Raw genomic sequence first — 14,776 nt, 5'->3', positions numbered from 1 at the left:
ACCTGTGCTTCTGAACAACCTGCAAAATCAGGGTTCCCATGACCCCCTCCTTGCGCTCAATTAATTTGCTAGAGCGGCTCACAGAATTCAGGCAAACACTTTGACTTCCATTTACCAATTTATTATACAGGATATTACCAAGGATACAGGGCTGGGTGCCTTGGCTCACTCCTGTAATCCCAGCACTTTGGGAGGCTGAGGTCAGAGGAGCACTTGAGTCCAAGAGGTCAAAAGCAGCCTGGAAAACATAGTGAGACCCCCATCTCTACCAAAAAATAAATAAATAAATAGAATTAGCTGGCCGTGATGGTGCGCACCTGTAGTCCCAGCTACTTGGAAGGCTGAGGTGGGAGGATGATGAGCCCATGAGGTAGAGGCCTCAGTGAGCCAAGATGGCACTGCTGCACTCCAGCCTGGGTGGCAGAGACCCCGTCTCAAACAAAAAAGGATACGGATGAAGGGATGCGTAGGGCGAGGTATTGGGGAAGGGGTGCAGCGCTTCCACACCCTCCCTGAGCATACGACCCTCCAGGAGCCTCCATGTGTTCAGCTATCAGGGAAACTCCTTAAGCCCTGTCTTTTTGGGTTTCTATGGAGGCTTCATTACATAGGCGTGACTGATTACATCATTGGCCACTGGTGATCAGTTCAACCTCCAGCCTCTCTCTCCTCCCTGGAGGTTGGGGGCTGGGGCTTAAAGTCCCAACCTGCTCATACTGCCTTGGTCTTTCTGGTGACCTGCCCCCATCCTGAAGCTACCTAGATGCCCCCAGTCACCAGTCACCTCATTATCATGCAGAAGACATTCCTAGTATGCCCAAGGTTCCATGGGTTTCAGGAATTGTGTGCCAGAAACCAAGGGCAGAGAGCAAATACAACTTTCTTATTAGATCACACGAGGAGGGAGCCCCAGTGGCCTGAGTTTTCGTCCCCTCTGCTGCTCAGCATGTTATCGCCTCTGTGGGTCTCAGTTTCCCCATTTGCCAGTAAGGGGATTGAGGGAACGAAATCTACGGTGCTGGAGTCTTCCTGTGTGCCCCGCTCTGTCCGCCTGGCCTCTGCCCTGGCAGCCTGGTTTGGGGTGCGGTGGGCCCTCTGCAGCTGCGGCAGGGGCCCTCACGACCCTGCCTGTCTCCTCTCTCGTTTGCAGGCTCTGTATATGTTCTATGCCTTGGCCATAGTGTGCGATGACTTCTTCGTTCCATCTCTAGAGAAGATCTGTGAGGTACGTGGAAGGGACTTGGGACACCTTGGTGAAGCCTTGAAGACATGTGGTACATAAATGCCAGGCCGAGAAGGCCAGGGCTGGTGCGGGGAGCATGCTGGTGGTAACGGCTGTCACACCGAGCACTTAGTGTCTGCCCCATGGTGACGCCTCACCAGAAACCCTCGAATTAGCCTTGGTGGATGGCAGCCTCTCCCAGAACTTGGCAGAAGAAAACGCTCCCGGTGTGAGATCACTACCCAGAACCACTGGGTCCACAGCAGGCTGTTGGCATGTGTGTTCAACCTGGCTAAGTACAAAGCACAGGCAGGCCTGCCAGATGCAGTGGAGCATTGCCTGTCACCAGCTGCAATTGGCAGGTGCCAGGTGGGCCCACCCCACCCCCCCGCCAGGGGGATGCCAAGCTGCAGTGGCAGGAATTTCCCTTCCGTCCTCACCTTTGCATGCTGGTGTTTTCCCCCACAATTATTTTGTTAGTTTTTTACTTTCTTTCCTTATTTCTCCTCACATACAAGATCCTAGTGTATCTCTTTGCTCCACCTTACTCTTGGCTTCTAGTCAAGGAAGGAAATCGACTTCCGTTTGCAGCACCTCCTGTGTGCACAGTGCCCAGGGCTTTGCCAGCCTTCATCCCTGTGAAATCTCCCGTGTGTTTGAGGCCATGTCTTCATGGTGACATTTGCAGCTGGGAAGGCAGGTTGTTTGGGGCAGGTGCTTCCCTGTGACTTTCCCCCTTCGGGGCCCAGCTTGGGGAGCTCAGTGTCCTTGCAGAGTTGGGACTGGCTGCTTTGGACCTGGGCCTGCTAAGCAGTGACCTGGCAAACGTGCAAAGGCCTCGCCTTACCTCACACCCCCTCAGATGGAGCCTTGTGCTCGCCTCCATCCAGACGCTTGTCAGTGAGGGAACGGAGCCAGGGGAGGAGGGTGAGGAGCAGAGTCGGGAAATGCCCACTGGGATGACTGTGCAGGAGGGTCCACCCAGGGCCCCTGTGGAGTGTGCGCTGCAGCGATGGCAGTTATTAAAAGTGTTGCTGCTTCTGCCTTCCAGAGGGGGCCCTTGGGAAGGATGCAGGCAGCTGATCCTTACTGAATACACACCTAGGACCCACCACTAGGCTGAGAGCTTGGGGAGGCCATAGCAATGGGGTTGATGGGAGCCTGTGGAAGGTGAAAGGTGGGTGACTACAGTGTAGGGCCACATACAGTGGAGGTGCCATGCGCCCCGTAGGGTTACCAGTATCCCTAAGGATGGAAGTGAGCAAGGGTGGTGGTCGTAGCCATGTAGGTAAGACCAATGTCAAGGGCTCAGTGAGAGATATTAAAGGACCGGGGAGCCAAAGGGAGAAGGGGAGCATCTCTCTTGGGGGAGAAATCTGGGAAGGCTTTGTGGAGGAGGTGGCATTGGGTCCAGGTTTCAGAAGTGGGAAGGAGTTCAGCAAACAGAGAGGGAAGGGAAGGGCGTTCCAGGTAGAAGGAATGGCCCAGGCAAAGGCAGGGAGGAGGGAGGACAGGAGGCAGCATGCTTGGGTTCTGCTGAAAATTTTGGAGATCCTTTGGGAGCAGAGCCTCTTCTGTGGAACTCTGATTTTTGTCAGGGTTAAGGTAGCCGGCTTCTGTCCTGGAGACACTGCTGTGCCCCCACCCCAGACTCTGTCAAGCCCAGAGTGCTGACCCTTCTGAGGACCCCTCCAAGGATAGCTCATCAGTGGGTTCCTCAGTGGCCGCAGAGCCCAGGGCTGCTCAGGGATACTTTGGGAGGTGGGGCTGGTGGAGGTGAGTCCTGCCCTGAGGGGCCTTCTGAGAACCAGAGTGGGCGCCTCCAGATTGGTTTTCAGGCAGACCCTCAGTCTCCATGGTTTCTCCAAACATCCAAAGCCTCCAGCACTGCACTTTAGATCAGAGGATGGGCTCTGTGGCCAGATATGGCCTGGACAGGCAGAACAGGCCTCGACCATGAGTTCCCACCCTGTCCCGTGCCAGCTTAACCCTGAAACCAGTACCTCTGGGTCTTTGTGAGCCACCGGATGTCAGGCCTGCCGTGGAGAAGGCCTTCCAGAATGTAAGGCCCAGCTGCGGGCCAGAGGCCTCCAAATCCACAATGCTGACATTCTCACTGAGGCCCCCAGTACCCAAAACTGGCATGGGAGGGGATGGTCACTAGACTGGTGTGCGCCTGTGGAGCACCACTGTGTCCCAGACCCTGTACTAGGCACCAGGGATGCAAAGACGGGAAGACCAGCTGCTGCCCTCATCATCCGGTGAGGGAAGGCAAAGCTTGTGAACCACAAACCCTCATGTGAAATTCATGTTTCAGTAACAGCAGATAAAACATATCATATATCTGAGGGAAATGGCTGGCTCTGAGTGGATGCCTAGGAAGACTTCATCAGGGAGACATTATTTGGTCAGGGGCTTGGAGGACAAACAGAAAGGAGATAGGTAGGGGAGGGGGAAAGGGCTCTGAGTGGAATGCCTGGTGGAGGGTGGAGGGCAGATGGCAGAAGGCAGACAGCATGTCCCCGGGGTGAGAGGCTGCGGGCAGAGGGGTTTGGCTCTGGCTGCAGCACTGCTCTCCCGCATGCTCCTTGGCTGTGGAGCATCCAGTGATGTCCAGGGCCCCCACGTCACACCCTGAGGGTCTGTGGTCACTTCTGTTTCAGAGACTCCATCTGAGTGAAGATGTGGCTGGAGCCACCTTCATGGCTGCAGGAAGCTCAACGCCAGAGCTGTTTGCCTCTGTTATTGGTAAGAAATCCCCTCTAGCCTGAGACACAGGATCTAGAGAATCCGTTTGGTGCCCAGAGCAGTGGGGGCATTTGTCAGCTCTGAGCCTCACTTCTCATCTGTGAAATGGGAGAACTGGAGAGACAGTAAGTAGGTGGGTGGTTTCTTGGGGCATGGGGTGGAGTAGGGTGCTGAGGGGTGATAAAAATGTTCTTTTTAAGGTGATAAAAATAATCTAAAATTAGATTGTGGTTTTGGTTGCATGATTCTGTGAATATACTAAAACTACCGAATTGTATATTTAAATGAGTAAATTTTATAGCAGGCAAATTATATCTGAATAAAGCTGCTCAAAGGAAAAGGGAAGATTGGAGTAGCTGGTCCCCGGCGGCATTTCCATCTCCCTGGTTCTGCCACGGCTTCTGCCATTCTCTTCTGCTCCCCAGATGCTCTGTTTGATAGTAAAACAACCCACTTTCCTGTGAAAGGGGACACTGAGGAAGGGGCAGGCTGGGGTGCATGTCTGAGGCCCAGGGCCTGTGTGTTTCCTTTCCAGGGGTGTTCATCACCCACGGGGACGTCGGGGTGGGCACCATCGTGGGCTCCGCTGTGTTCAACATCCTGTGCATAATTGGAGTATGTGGACTGTTTGCTGGCCAGGTCAGTGGTTTCTCCCCGGGCCTGGCAGACGCATGCCCTGAAGTGTGGGGGAAGAGCCTCTATGACAAGAGGTTGGGGTAGCAGTGGGGACACCCACAGGACAGCTGAGCTGGATTCTGGATACATTTGGGGCCTGGTTTTGGCCTCCCCAACAGGGAGCATGAAGCTGGATTGTCGTTGATACCCCATTAGATATCCTCAGAGCCCCAGGGGAATGTTGGACTTGACCTCAGAGAGGCGGGTCGTGAGTGAGGCCCTGCCTTGCGGAGGGAGATGGAAGTGGGCAGCTGACTGTGCCTGAAGCTGCCAGGATCGGGTGGAGAGCGAGAGCCTCTGGCCTCTGCTGTGAAACACGCACTGTTCTGACCTCAGAGGAATAAGGGGCTGCTTTGCCATGGCTTGAGAACATTACTTGGTTTCATTCTGTTCCCCAAATATAACAAAGAACAAGTGTGGGCTGGAGTTAGGAGGAGGAGCCCTGTGGGTGTGCCCTGCACTGCGGAGGGGAGGAGGCCTGGGCAGTTGCACCCCCTCCTCATCCCCCTGCTCATAGCAGCCAACGGGGCTCTGCTGGCAGGTGGTCCGTCTGACGTGGTGGGCCGTGTGCCGAGACTCTGTGTACTACACCATCTCTGTCATCGTGCTCATCGTGGTGAGTCGCCCCTCCACCCCCAAGGTCAAGTTGCCCAGGACCCTGCGAAAGCCCAGGACCCCTGCCCATCTCTGCCTCAGTACTAGGACCAGAGAGGACTCACAGCACCCAGTAGTGGGGTGTGCCAGCCACTCACTGTGGTCGCAATGAACAGCCCCCCACCTCCAGCAGTATGCCACCCCCAGCACTGTGCCTCCCTTTCCCCAAAACCTCAGACCCCGCACCTTGGTTGTGGAGCAAATCCAGGGGCCATCTTGAAGACACAAAGGCCTCAGAAGCAGACGTCCCACAGCCTGTGCGGTTCAGCTAGGGCACTTTGCTCATCTGGGGCCCTTTTGCTCCCCACGTAGGCCCTGGTTACTCTTTGGTGGGCTTGGTTTTGAAATGCAGAGTTTCTGGCTCTGCTGCCTACAGGGTGGGAGAGGGAGCAGGCCAGCTCGGGGCAGGCAGAGGGAGCAGCTGTGAGCAAGAGAGGAGCCAAGAGGAGAGGAAGAAGAGGAGAGGAGCTCACAAGGGGGCCCTGGACCTGTTGGAGTGATGTGGAGTGTCCCATGTGGGTCCCAAGGGCTGGGGTGACATCATGGCACTTGATAGTGAGGTGGATGGCACAGCCAGATATAGCCAAGGAGCATGTCATCCACAGGGGAGCATTTTAAAACAAAAGAATTTTGAAGTGGAGGAAAGGGACACGTACACAGGGCACACTCAAACTTCATGGGTGGAATGTGCCTCTGAGTGACAGCTCTCAACCAGACCTAGAGTGAACTTTATATAGACAGTCATGTCCCCTGTATTAGTGCCCTATTGCTGCATAACAAATTTCCCCAAAACTCAGCAGTTTAAGACAAAGATTTATTATCTCTCACTTTCTGTGGGAAACCGGTCAAAAATGGTATAGCTGGGTCCTCTAGGCCAGGTCCTCTGCTAAGGCATTAGCCAGGGTAGCATCATCACAGAGCTTGGTGGGCGGGGCTGCTCTTGCAGGGTCACTCATGTGGCTGTGGGCAGGCCTTGGGCTGCTGGCTGTTCCACAGGGCAGCTCTCAGCTGGGTTGCGGGCTTCCCTCCGAGCAAGGGCCAGAGACACCAAGATGGAAGCCACAGCCTTTTCCTAACCTGCTTTCGGGAGTGATACCTGCCACGTGTGCAGTATTCTGTTTGTTAGAAGCAAGTCACCAGGGGCAGCCCACATGCTAGGGAAGCATGAATGTCATGCAGTGGGAGCATGGGGACCCCCTACAGGCTGCCTACCACACCCTCCAAAAAGTAGATGTCTGAGATGATTCTACAGATGAAACAATCTACGGATACACGATTTCAAAAAGGTCAACATATGCCCTAACTACAATATAAAGGAGAAATAAATGTAATTTATAATAAAAGAATACATCTTTCAGTATGTAAATGGTTTGGCATGAAGAAGCCAGGAGAGCCAATGAAGGGATTGGTTCCCTCCTACACAAAAACAATCTCTGAGACCGTCTAGTACAAATGCAGACTGATGCCCAAGTGTTGGGCTCTCTCCTAAACCCCGTGGGTGGTGCCGATGTTGATGATGTGATTTTCCACAATAATGAACGACTCCTGATAAAATTCCAAATAGAGCAAAGTATAATCATTCCTTAATTTGCATGACAGTTACCTTACTAGAAAATTAAGGATTCACTAAAATGATGTAAAAATTCTTTGATTTACAAAAATGAAGTGAAGGCCGGGTGTGGTGGCTCACGCCTGTAATCCCAGCACTTTGGAAGGCCGAGGCGGGCTGATCACTTGAGGTCAAGAATTTGAGACCAGCCTGGCCAACATGGTAAAACCTTGTCTCTACTAAAAGTACAAAAATTAGCCGAGTTTGGTGGTGCATGCCTGTAATTCCAGCTACTTGAGAGCCTGAGGCAGGAGAATTGCTTGAACCTGGGAGACGGAGGTTGCAGTGAGCCAAAATCACGCCACTGCACTTCAGCCTAGGTGACAGAGTGAGACTATGTCTCAAAAACAAAAAAAAGATACACCCTCCAACACACACTTGCACACCACATATACACATGCACACCCCATACACGCACAAACACCATGCACACACAAGCTATCTTTCAGTCTTTGAGATTTCTTGATTATAGCAATTCTGTTCCATGAATGAGGGGAGGCTTCTGCCAGATTAGCCCCCAGTAGCTACTTGGACTGTTATAAAGCACAGGACATATCTCTGAGGGTGGCTGTGCTAAGCTGGGGCTATGTAATACAGTACACTGCTGGCCTAGGCTACACTAAGGAAAGGCCTGTAGGTGAGCAGCTCAGAAATGGATCCATAACACATATAACAAGGCCAGTATACGTTGGCTCTGGGTGCCTGGGTGTCTGTGCTTGTTCTTGTTTGGAAATAAATATGTCCCACCCACCTCAACTCTGTTTCTTTTGCCTTACAGTTCATATATGATGAACAAATTGTGTGGTAAGTTTTTCAAGTGTATTTTTCATTGTTCTTTTTTGTTGTTGTTTCCAGTATCCTTGTTTGTTGGGTTCCTTGAATCTTTTTAAACATTATTTTCATAAACTTAAGCTTATCAACTTGTGAAAGTAGAAAAAGATATCATTCTAAGCAATCATGCCTTTCTTTATCCTGTCAAAGTGTGAAAAATTGTTTCCCTTAATAGTCCTGTCCTGCTAGGTGTCACGATGTGTTATAAAGTTAAAATTCTGAAAACAGTATGGTATTTTGCAAAGGGATAAGCATGGGCCAATATGGAATGTATTAATGTGCCTATTTCTGGAATGGGGGACATTGCAGAGATGTCATGATAAGGCAGTGAGTTAGGAATAGAGTCTTGAATGCTGCAGGGACAACTGGGAATCCACACAGAACAATACAACATCAGATCCCTACCTCACACCTTATACAAAGGTAAACTCCAGGTGATTTGAAGATATTACTGTAAAAATGAGACTTTTTAGAAAATGTCAAAAGAAAATATAGAGACTTATCTTTAAGACACCGAGGTAGGAATTAATTTCTTAATTAAGATACATAATCCAGCATGGTGGCTCACACCTGTAATTTCAGCTACTAAGGAGGCTGAGGTGGGAGGATGGCTTGAACCCAGGAGTTTGAGACCAGACTGAGCAACATAGTGAGACCCCATCCACCAAAACAGATACATAAATCACAAACTTCTGAGGAACAGGTTGATGTTTCCATTCTATTCGATAGCATGGGAATGCATCTGACATTCATAACTCATAAACATTTTCTTTTGATTGCCAACAATTCAGAATCTGCATGCATCCTGTATGATTTTTTTTTTTTTTTTCCCCAAGACCCAATCTTACTCTGTCGCCCAGGCTAGAGTGCAGTGGTGCCATCTTGGCTCACTGCAACCTCTGCCTCCTGGGTTCAAGTGATTCATGTGCCTCAGCTTCCTAAGTGGCTGGGACTACAGGTGCATGCCACCACACCTGGCTAATTTTTTAATTTTTTGTAGAGATGGGGTTTCACCATGTTGGCCAGGCTGGTCTTGAACTCCTGGGCTCAAGTGATCCACCTGCCTTGGCCTCCCAAAGTGTCTGGATTACAGGCTGCATCCTGTATGATTATTTATGGAAATAGAGTCAGACAATCAGGCTGAGGACATCAGCTACCTGCCCTGAGCAGGTGTGTGCTATGGGCCCCCAGAAACCTGGTTCTGGTCCTATCCTGGCCCCTAACCTGCTGTCTGGCCCCAGGAAAGCCTCTGAACTCCTGGGTCTCATTTTTGTCATCTGTAGACAGGGTTGGGATGGCAGTGGTTCCATGATCTGGAGGTCAGCAAAGGAAGAGCTCCCAAAACAACTGTAGCCCATGCTGGGCACATAATGGGCTTTGGTTTATACATGTCAAGTGGATGAACAAGCTAAAGCTTGTGTGCTCCGCCAGGGGCTTGTGGTCAGAGCTACGAAAATCCCCACTGCTAATGGGATTGGGTGGGGTGCACCAGAGGGTAGTAATGGTGCATCCCAGGAAGACCCCAACCCTTCCATGCCCAGCATAAGGCCCGGGAGGCTCCTGTGCCACCTGCCGCATATTCAGTCAGCTCTCAGGCCCTACTTCCAGGACTTGGGCCCCTTTCCACCCACACCCACAGCTTCTCTGGCTCCTGCCCAGAATCTTGGGTGACCACAGGGTCTCTCAGGGTCGAGTTTGCGTGACTTCAGGCCACTAGCCCCCATGAATCCTGGGACATGGTGGCCCTAGTCCCTCCCTTTTCTAGGAAGCTGGGGGAACCCCACCTCTCTCCTGCAGACCTCTATAGTTGAGAAGAGACCTCTCAGCTTTTCTTGCTTGATCATCAAGAGGGCTGCTGGTGGCAAGACAGCCACAGGCTGGGGGATCTCTCCCACATGCCCAGGTTCTGGGCCCGGCACTAGGGGCGGGGGAGGTAAAGACATCCCGCCCTCCTCCACTCCTGGACCCCTCAGTCCCAGCCTTCACCTGCCCCAGGCCCCGAGCTCTAACTGCAATCTCCTTTCTCTCTTTGAGGTGGGAAGGCCTGGTGCTCATCATCTTGTATGTGTTTTATATTCTGATCATGAAGTAAGTGCCCTTTCTCCTCCCCGGGGCTGCCGACGCCTTGCCCCGCTGCTTGCTGTAGCCTTTTGTGACAGCAGGGAGAAAAACATCTGTCAGATCTTCGTCCTTTTAGGCCAGCCCCAGCTGTCTGGGAGACGCCCTGCTGGGGCACAGCTGGAGTAGGGGAGGGGTGTTAGATGCTGTTCCGGGGGTGCCGTCCACACTGAGGCCAGGGGAGTCACGCAGGTGGCTGATGTGTGGACCACAGGGCTGCTCCCCAAACAAGTAGCATGCAAGGACCTCCTTCCCGCCCTGCTCTGGGCAGCTTCTCCATGCCCCAGGGTAACCACTCACTTGTGCTATCTCTAGAAGCCTTCTGATAATTTAATACCACTCTTTTCAAAAAGCCAGGCAGATTAACCTCTGCCCCAGGCTTCATAAAATGCCACTTTTCTGGGCCAGTGCTTTGCACAACTGCAGCCGCTGATAGTACTGAGGATGGAAACTCAGGCTATGCAACCTTGAGCCCCTCCAGAAACTACCCAGGTCAGAACCATCTCAAAACTACCCACGAGGAATACTATGCAGCCAGAAAAAGGAATAACGTTCTGACAGGCTACAACATGGATGAACCTGGAAAACATTATGCTCAGTGGACGAAGCCAGTCACAAAAGGACAAATATTGTCTGATTGCACTTACATGAGGGATCTAGAAGAGCCACATTCATAGAGGTGGATCAGAGGTCAGTGCAGGCGGCTGGGGAGCAAAGAAGGAGGAATTAATGATTAGCGGGAACAGTGTTGTTGTTTGGGATGATACAAATGTTTTGGGAACCGTGCTGATGGTTGTAGAACAATGCGAATGTAATTAACGTCACTGTATTGTGCACTTAAAAAGGGAAAGTAGTTAGAATGGTCAATTTTATGACATATATTTTTTTCCCACCACACACACACACACACACACACCCCTACTCATGAGCTGAGCCACGTTCAGGTTTATCTTCCTCCTCGTACCTGGATACGTAATTAAAAAGAAAGACAACACTCTGAGTTTTATGAGGATATAAATCCCACATTTATATAAAACATTTATAATGTTTTATAAAAATGGGTGATAAACTGTCAGACTGCAAGAGCATTATCCTTAAATGATCTCCAATCTGAGTGCCTTTCAGTGAGGAGCCCGCCTGAGGTTCTTTGAGATGGAGAGACTCTTCCCTCAGGGGTGATGGCAGTGCTGGCTGTGAGTGGTGCAGGGGCTGCCCGTGAGCATCCTGGGAGCAAGATCTGCTGCTGGGGGAGAGAGGACAGGTCTGGTAATGCCCCCTGCGAGCCTGCTCAGAGGCGAGGTCGAGCTTCCTTTATTAGGACAGGCTCCATTAAGTAAGCCTCAGTCATCTTCTTGGCTGAAAGGTTTCTCATGCCCCCGGGAAGCCCACCACCAGCTCAATAGGAGCAGGTGCCCCCAGACAACACAGTGTTCCCAGGTCCCTGTCAGGAAACTGTCAGCCCGGTTGAAAAGCCGAGGCTTCACACCTCCCCTGCCACCCGCCACTCCTGCTCTGTGCTGACTGCGCGCAGGGATGGGGTGTGATCCCTCACTGCCCAGTCCGTGGGAATCCTCTCCACTGCCCTGACCTCCTGCCTCCCTCACTTCCAGGTACAATGTGAAGATGCAAGCCTTTTTCACAATCAAACAAAAGAGCATTGCAAACGGCAACCCGGTCAACAGTGAGCTGGAGGCTGGTAATGATTTCTATGACGGTAGCTATGATGACCCTTCCGTGCCATTGCTGAGGCAAGGTAAGGCTGAGCAGACAGGAGTGGGCAGAAATGTGTCCTGGAAGCCACTCTCTCCTTCTCTTTTGTGTACACACACACACACACACACACACACACAGCCTCTCACAATGTCGCCCCTCTAAATTGTCACTCTCTTCCAACTTTGACCGCAGGTGCCCTAAGTGAGGAGCGAGAGTCAGTATGGGAGATGGGGTTTTGCTTAGGTGGGGCAGGGGTAGAGGGAAGTACAGCAGGAAAGAGAAAAACCACAGCCACGTTTCTGGGAGCTTTCCCACGCCTTCTGGGGAAGGCGCAAGGCCTGTTTGGCTCTTCAGAATGCTGTGGGGTCCCTGACCCATGTGCGGGCCCACGACAGGAAGCTGAGGAGCTGGGGCGGCAGAGCCAGCCTGGGCCTCCCTACAGTTTCTCAAATGCCAGGCCCAGTCCTGGATGGAGAAGGGCTCTGGACAAAGCACCGGTTCTCAGGCTGGGAACTGTCACCCGGAGCAAGAACAAGGCCAGTAAAAGGCAGACACGAAGCTGAGCAGGCATCCCCAGGCCAGCCTCAGAGAGCCCTGCCAGGGAGCCCCTTCCCCTGGGGGCAGCAACCTTGTCTCATCTGCAGCTCTTTGGCCTTCTTGTCTGGGAACGGGGGGTCTGGGCCTCCAGAGCCATCTCCTGTCATGTCTTACCGAATTCTCTGAATCATCTGCACCTAACTGACGGCCTCTTTGGAAACTTGAATAATCCAAGGCCAGTGACCAGGTGGCTCCCTTTGTGGAGGCAGCTGCCGGGAAGGAGAGAGCGTTCACTCTAGCCCAGACCAGTGGCAGAGCCTGGGCCGGTTCTTGCAATCAGTATGGAAAAACAGGTCTGAGCGCCACCCTCGGTGTTGGGCAAGGCCTTCACCAGGTGAGCGCCTTGCACTGGTGTCTGGGGGCTCTTTCCCCCCCATTCTCCATGGCCTGGGGCTAATCAGGTGAACTCTTTTGTGATGTCACTGGTGGGACCAGGTGGTCTCAGATGTGTCTGGGACATCTGGGGGTGGAAGCTGTATTTCTGGGCCCCTTCTCCAGTCATCTTCCTGGGGCCGATGAGGGCATGGCTTCCTCCCATGTGCATTTTGGGAGTCTGTTCTGCCCTGTCTCAGGCAACCCCCAAGAGGGAGGAGTCTCTCCATATAGAAGGAGGAAGCCTGCTAGGGTGGCGGGCTGCGGTCCAGGCCGCAGCCTGGCTGCGGAGGCCTACCCACAAAGGGCAAAGCTGAGGAGCTGATGAGCGTGGACTTTGGTTCGTGTGTTGAGTTTCGTAAATGCCGAGCAGGCTACCCCAGGGGAAGCCCGTTTCCAGGACAACCTCAGAAGGGGAAGGAGCCATGCGGGCTGCTATGTCGGATTTTAACTCTATGGGCGTAGTGGCCCCAAGGTGGTCCCCACACACAGGCTGGCAGGACAGAGGCTGGTTGCTGCCCTGTCGTATATATAGTGCTCCTGGGTCCTCTGGGCCTTCGTGGCGAGGAAGAGAAGTACTGTGTGCTGAGTTACTCAGCCTGGTGGGAGATGCCCACCCAAGAGCCGCCTACCACCTTGTGGCCAACCCAGGAGACCCCCCAGGACCCTGCAGGAAGCACTTCTCATTCGCAGCATGGGGGCCTCAGCTCCTCAGCTTCTCAGGGTGACCCAGGCTCCCAGAGGCCACTGCCCACACGGTGCCTTTTCTGGCACTGCTGTGACTGTCTCCGCCACTCTGTGCCTGTGACAGTAGCACTTCCTTGCAAGTTTATTTCCTCCCAAATCTCTTTAAGTCCAGGACATTTTCTGGAAAACTGGAAGATTGGACACGGGACTGCCCCCAAGCACTGGGGAAGGAGGCAGAATCCCATCTTCCTGCAGCTTTTATCAGAGGGAATGTATTTGGATAAGGGCCCAGGGAGAAAGTCCTCAGAGAGGGTGAAGGGAAGTGGGGTGCGGGCCTGGACGTCTGGAATTGGAGAAAGGGGAGACCTGGAGAGGCAGACGTGGGGATTTCTTCACACCACTTTTTACTGCCCCTCTCCTAAGAGGTTCCCAGAGGGCCATGTGTGAGTCACTGCTCTGCACTGTCCCCTGCGTAGACTCAACTGAAGCAGGAGGAAGGAGCCCCCGGTAACACCCCGGGCGGGACTGGGGAGGCCAAGGCTTTGGGGCCTTTCCTAAGGGCGGTGTCATGGACTCTTAGCTGGAGATGACATCGGAGTTTCTCTCCCTGTGCCCAGCTCCAGGCAGGTCGCCGTGTGGCCACCCCACCCAAAGGAATGCACAGGGTGCTGCCTGGGAGATTCTCTCAAGAGCACACACTCTCTCAGGCCCGAGCGAGCTGTTCTCAGTTTTTGTGTTTCCCACCGAAAACCCGAAGTTTTATCCTCCAACTCCTTGATGGGAAAAGTGGGGAGAAAGCTTTTTCCCCATCACACTGATAAAAGGCCTTTGAGTACTGAAACGTTCTTAAAGGCTGTGTGGCTCAGCTCACCCAAGCAGCCTCCTGGTGCTTCTCAGGTGGCCTGGAACACAGCCTGGGCCACCTGCCTGCCAGCCTCGCCTGAGAGGCGCACTGTGGACCCCTCCAGGCTGCCCCGGCCCTGGGCACAGCCTTGGTTTATAGTGGGGAGAGTTGGGGGTGATGCCTGACCTTGGGCTGAACTGCTGGAAGAATGTGCTGTCATTGAGTTTTTTTCTGGGCAGCCACCCTGGGCGTGGGCACACACCCTTGTTCTGTCGTTGGTCGGGGGCACCAGGACAAGGTGTCCTGGGAGCCAGGCATCCTGGGGAAGGAAGGAGAATCCCATCTTCCCGTAGCTTTTATCAAAGTGAACGCATTTAGACAAGGGCCAAGGGAGAAAACTGCCTAGAGAGTGTGGAAGGAATTGGGGGTGCAGGCCTGGACTCCTGGAATTGGAGAAGGGGGAGGCCTGACTCTTGTCTCACAGACTCCAGGCTCCCTCCTTCTGAGCCCACTTGTTCCCCGAGCAGTACCTGGCATGGGGCGGGTTCTGTAGGATGGAACCTGAAGCCTGCGGTTTCTGTGGGTTCCACCTCCCTCTGGGATGGAGGCTTCTGAGCAGGGAGGGATTCGAGCTTTTATGCAGCAGTGAGGGGCTAAGGGCATGAGCTGTCGGGGGTCTCCTGCTTCTCAAAGTGGAAGCAGAGCC

General features: G+C 53.0%; 1 protein-coding gene and 1 long non-coding RNA gene across 6 annotated transcripts in view; one reads left to right on the top strand and one right to left on the bottom strand.

The window, feature by feature from the left end:
* LOC110743822 overlaps positions 1 to 12,476 on the bottom strand; it is a 31,303-nt gene extending 18,827 nt beyond the window's left edge. The window contains exons 1-3 of one of the 3 annotated variants that reach the window (XR_002523477.2): positions 12,282 to 12,476; positions 10,505 to 10,561; positions 5,662 to 5,720 (exon numbers count right to left, since the gene is read on the bottom strand). This is a non-coding gene — a long non-coding RNA (uncharacterized LOC110743822). Of the gene's footprint in view, positions 1 to 5,661; positions 5,721 to 6,309; positions 6,396 to 10,504; positions 10,562 to 12,281 lie in introns of those variants that run through there. The other 2 variants (XR_002523476.2, XR_002523475.2) reach the window with 2 other exon arrangements.
* The window catches only part of SLC24A4 (solute carrier family 24 member 4), a 172,798-nt gene that overhangs the window by 115,409 nt on the left and 42,613 nt on the right, over positions 1 to 14,776 (top strand). For 2 of the 3 annotated variants that reach the window (XM_009212152.4, XM_003902180.5), the window contains exons 4-10: positions 1,151 to 1,225; positions 3,886 to 3,970; positions 4,506 to 4,609; positions 5,187 to 5,261; positions 7,687 to 7,712; positions 9,774 to 9,827; positions 11,468 to 11,610. In XM_009212152.4, the coding sequence (XP_009210416.1) occupies positions 1,151 to 1,225; positions 3,886 to 3,970; positions 4,506 to 4,609; positions 5,187 to 5,261; positions 7,687 to 7,712; positions 9,774 to 9,827; positions 11,468 to 11,610 (562 nt within the window). The remainder of the gene's footprint in view (positions 1 to 1,150; positions 1,226 to 3,885; positions 3,971 to 4,505; positions 4,610 to 5,186; positions 5,262 to 7,686; positions 7,713 to 9,773; positions 9,828 to 11,467; positions 11,611 to 14,776) is intronic. The other variant, XM_009212151.4, reaches the window with a different exon arrangement.

Source organism: Papio anubis, chromosome 7 (assembly GCF_008728515.1).
Source record: "Papio anubis isolate 15944 chromosome 7, Panubis1.0, whole genome shotgun sequence".
NCBI lineage: Eukaryota > Metazoa > Chordata > Mammalia > Primates > Cercopithecidae > Papio > Papio anubis.
The sequence above is the reverse complement of the archived record's forward strand: the minus strand, read 5'-3'. Positions and strand labels throughout refer to the sequence as shown.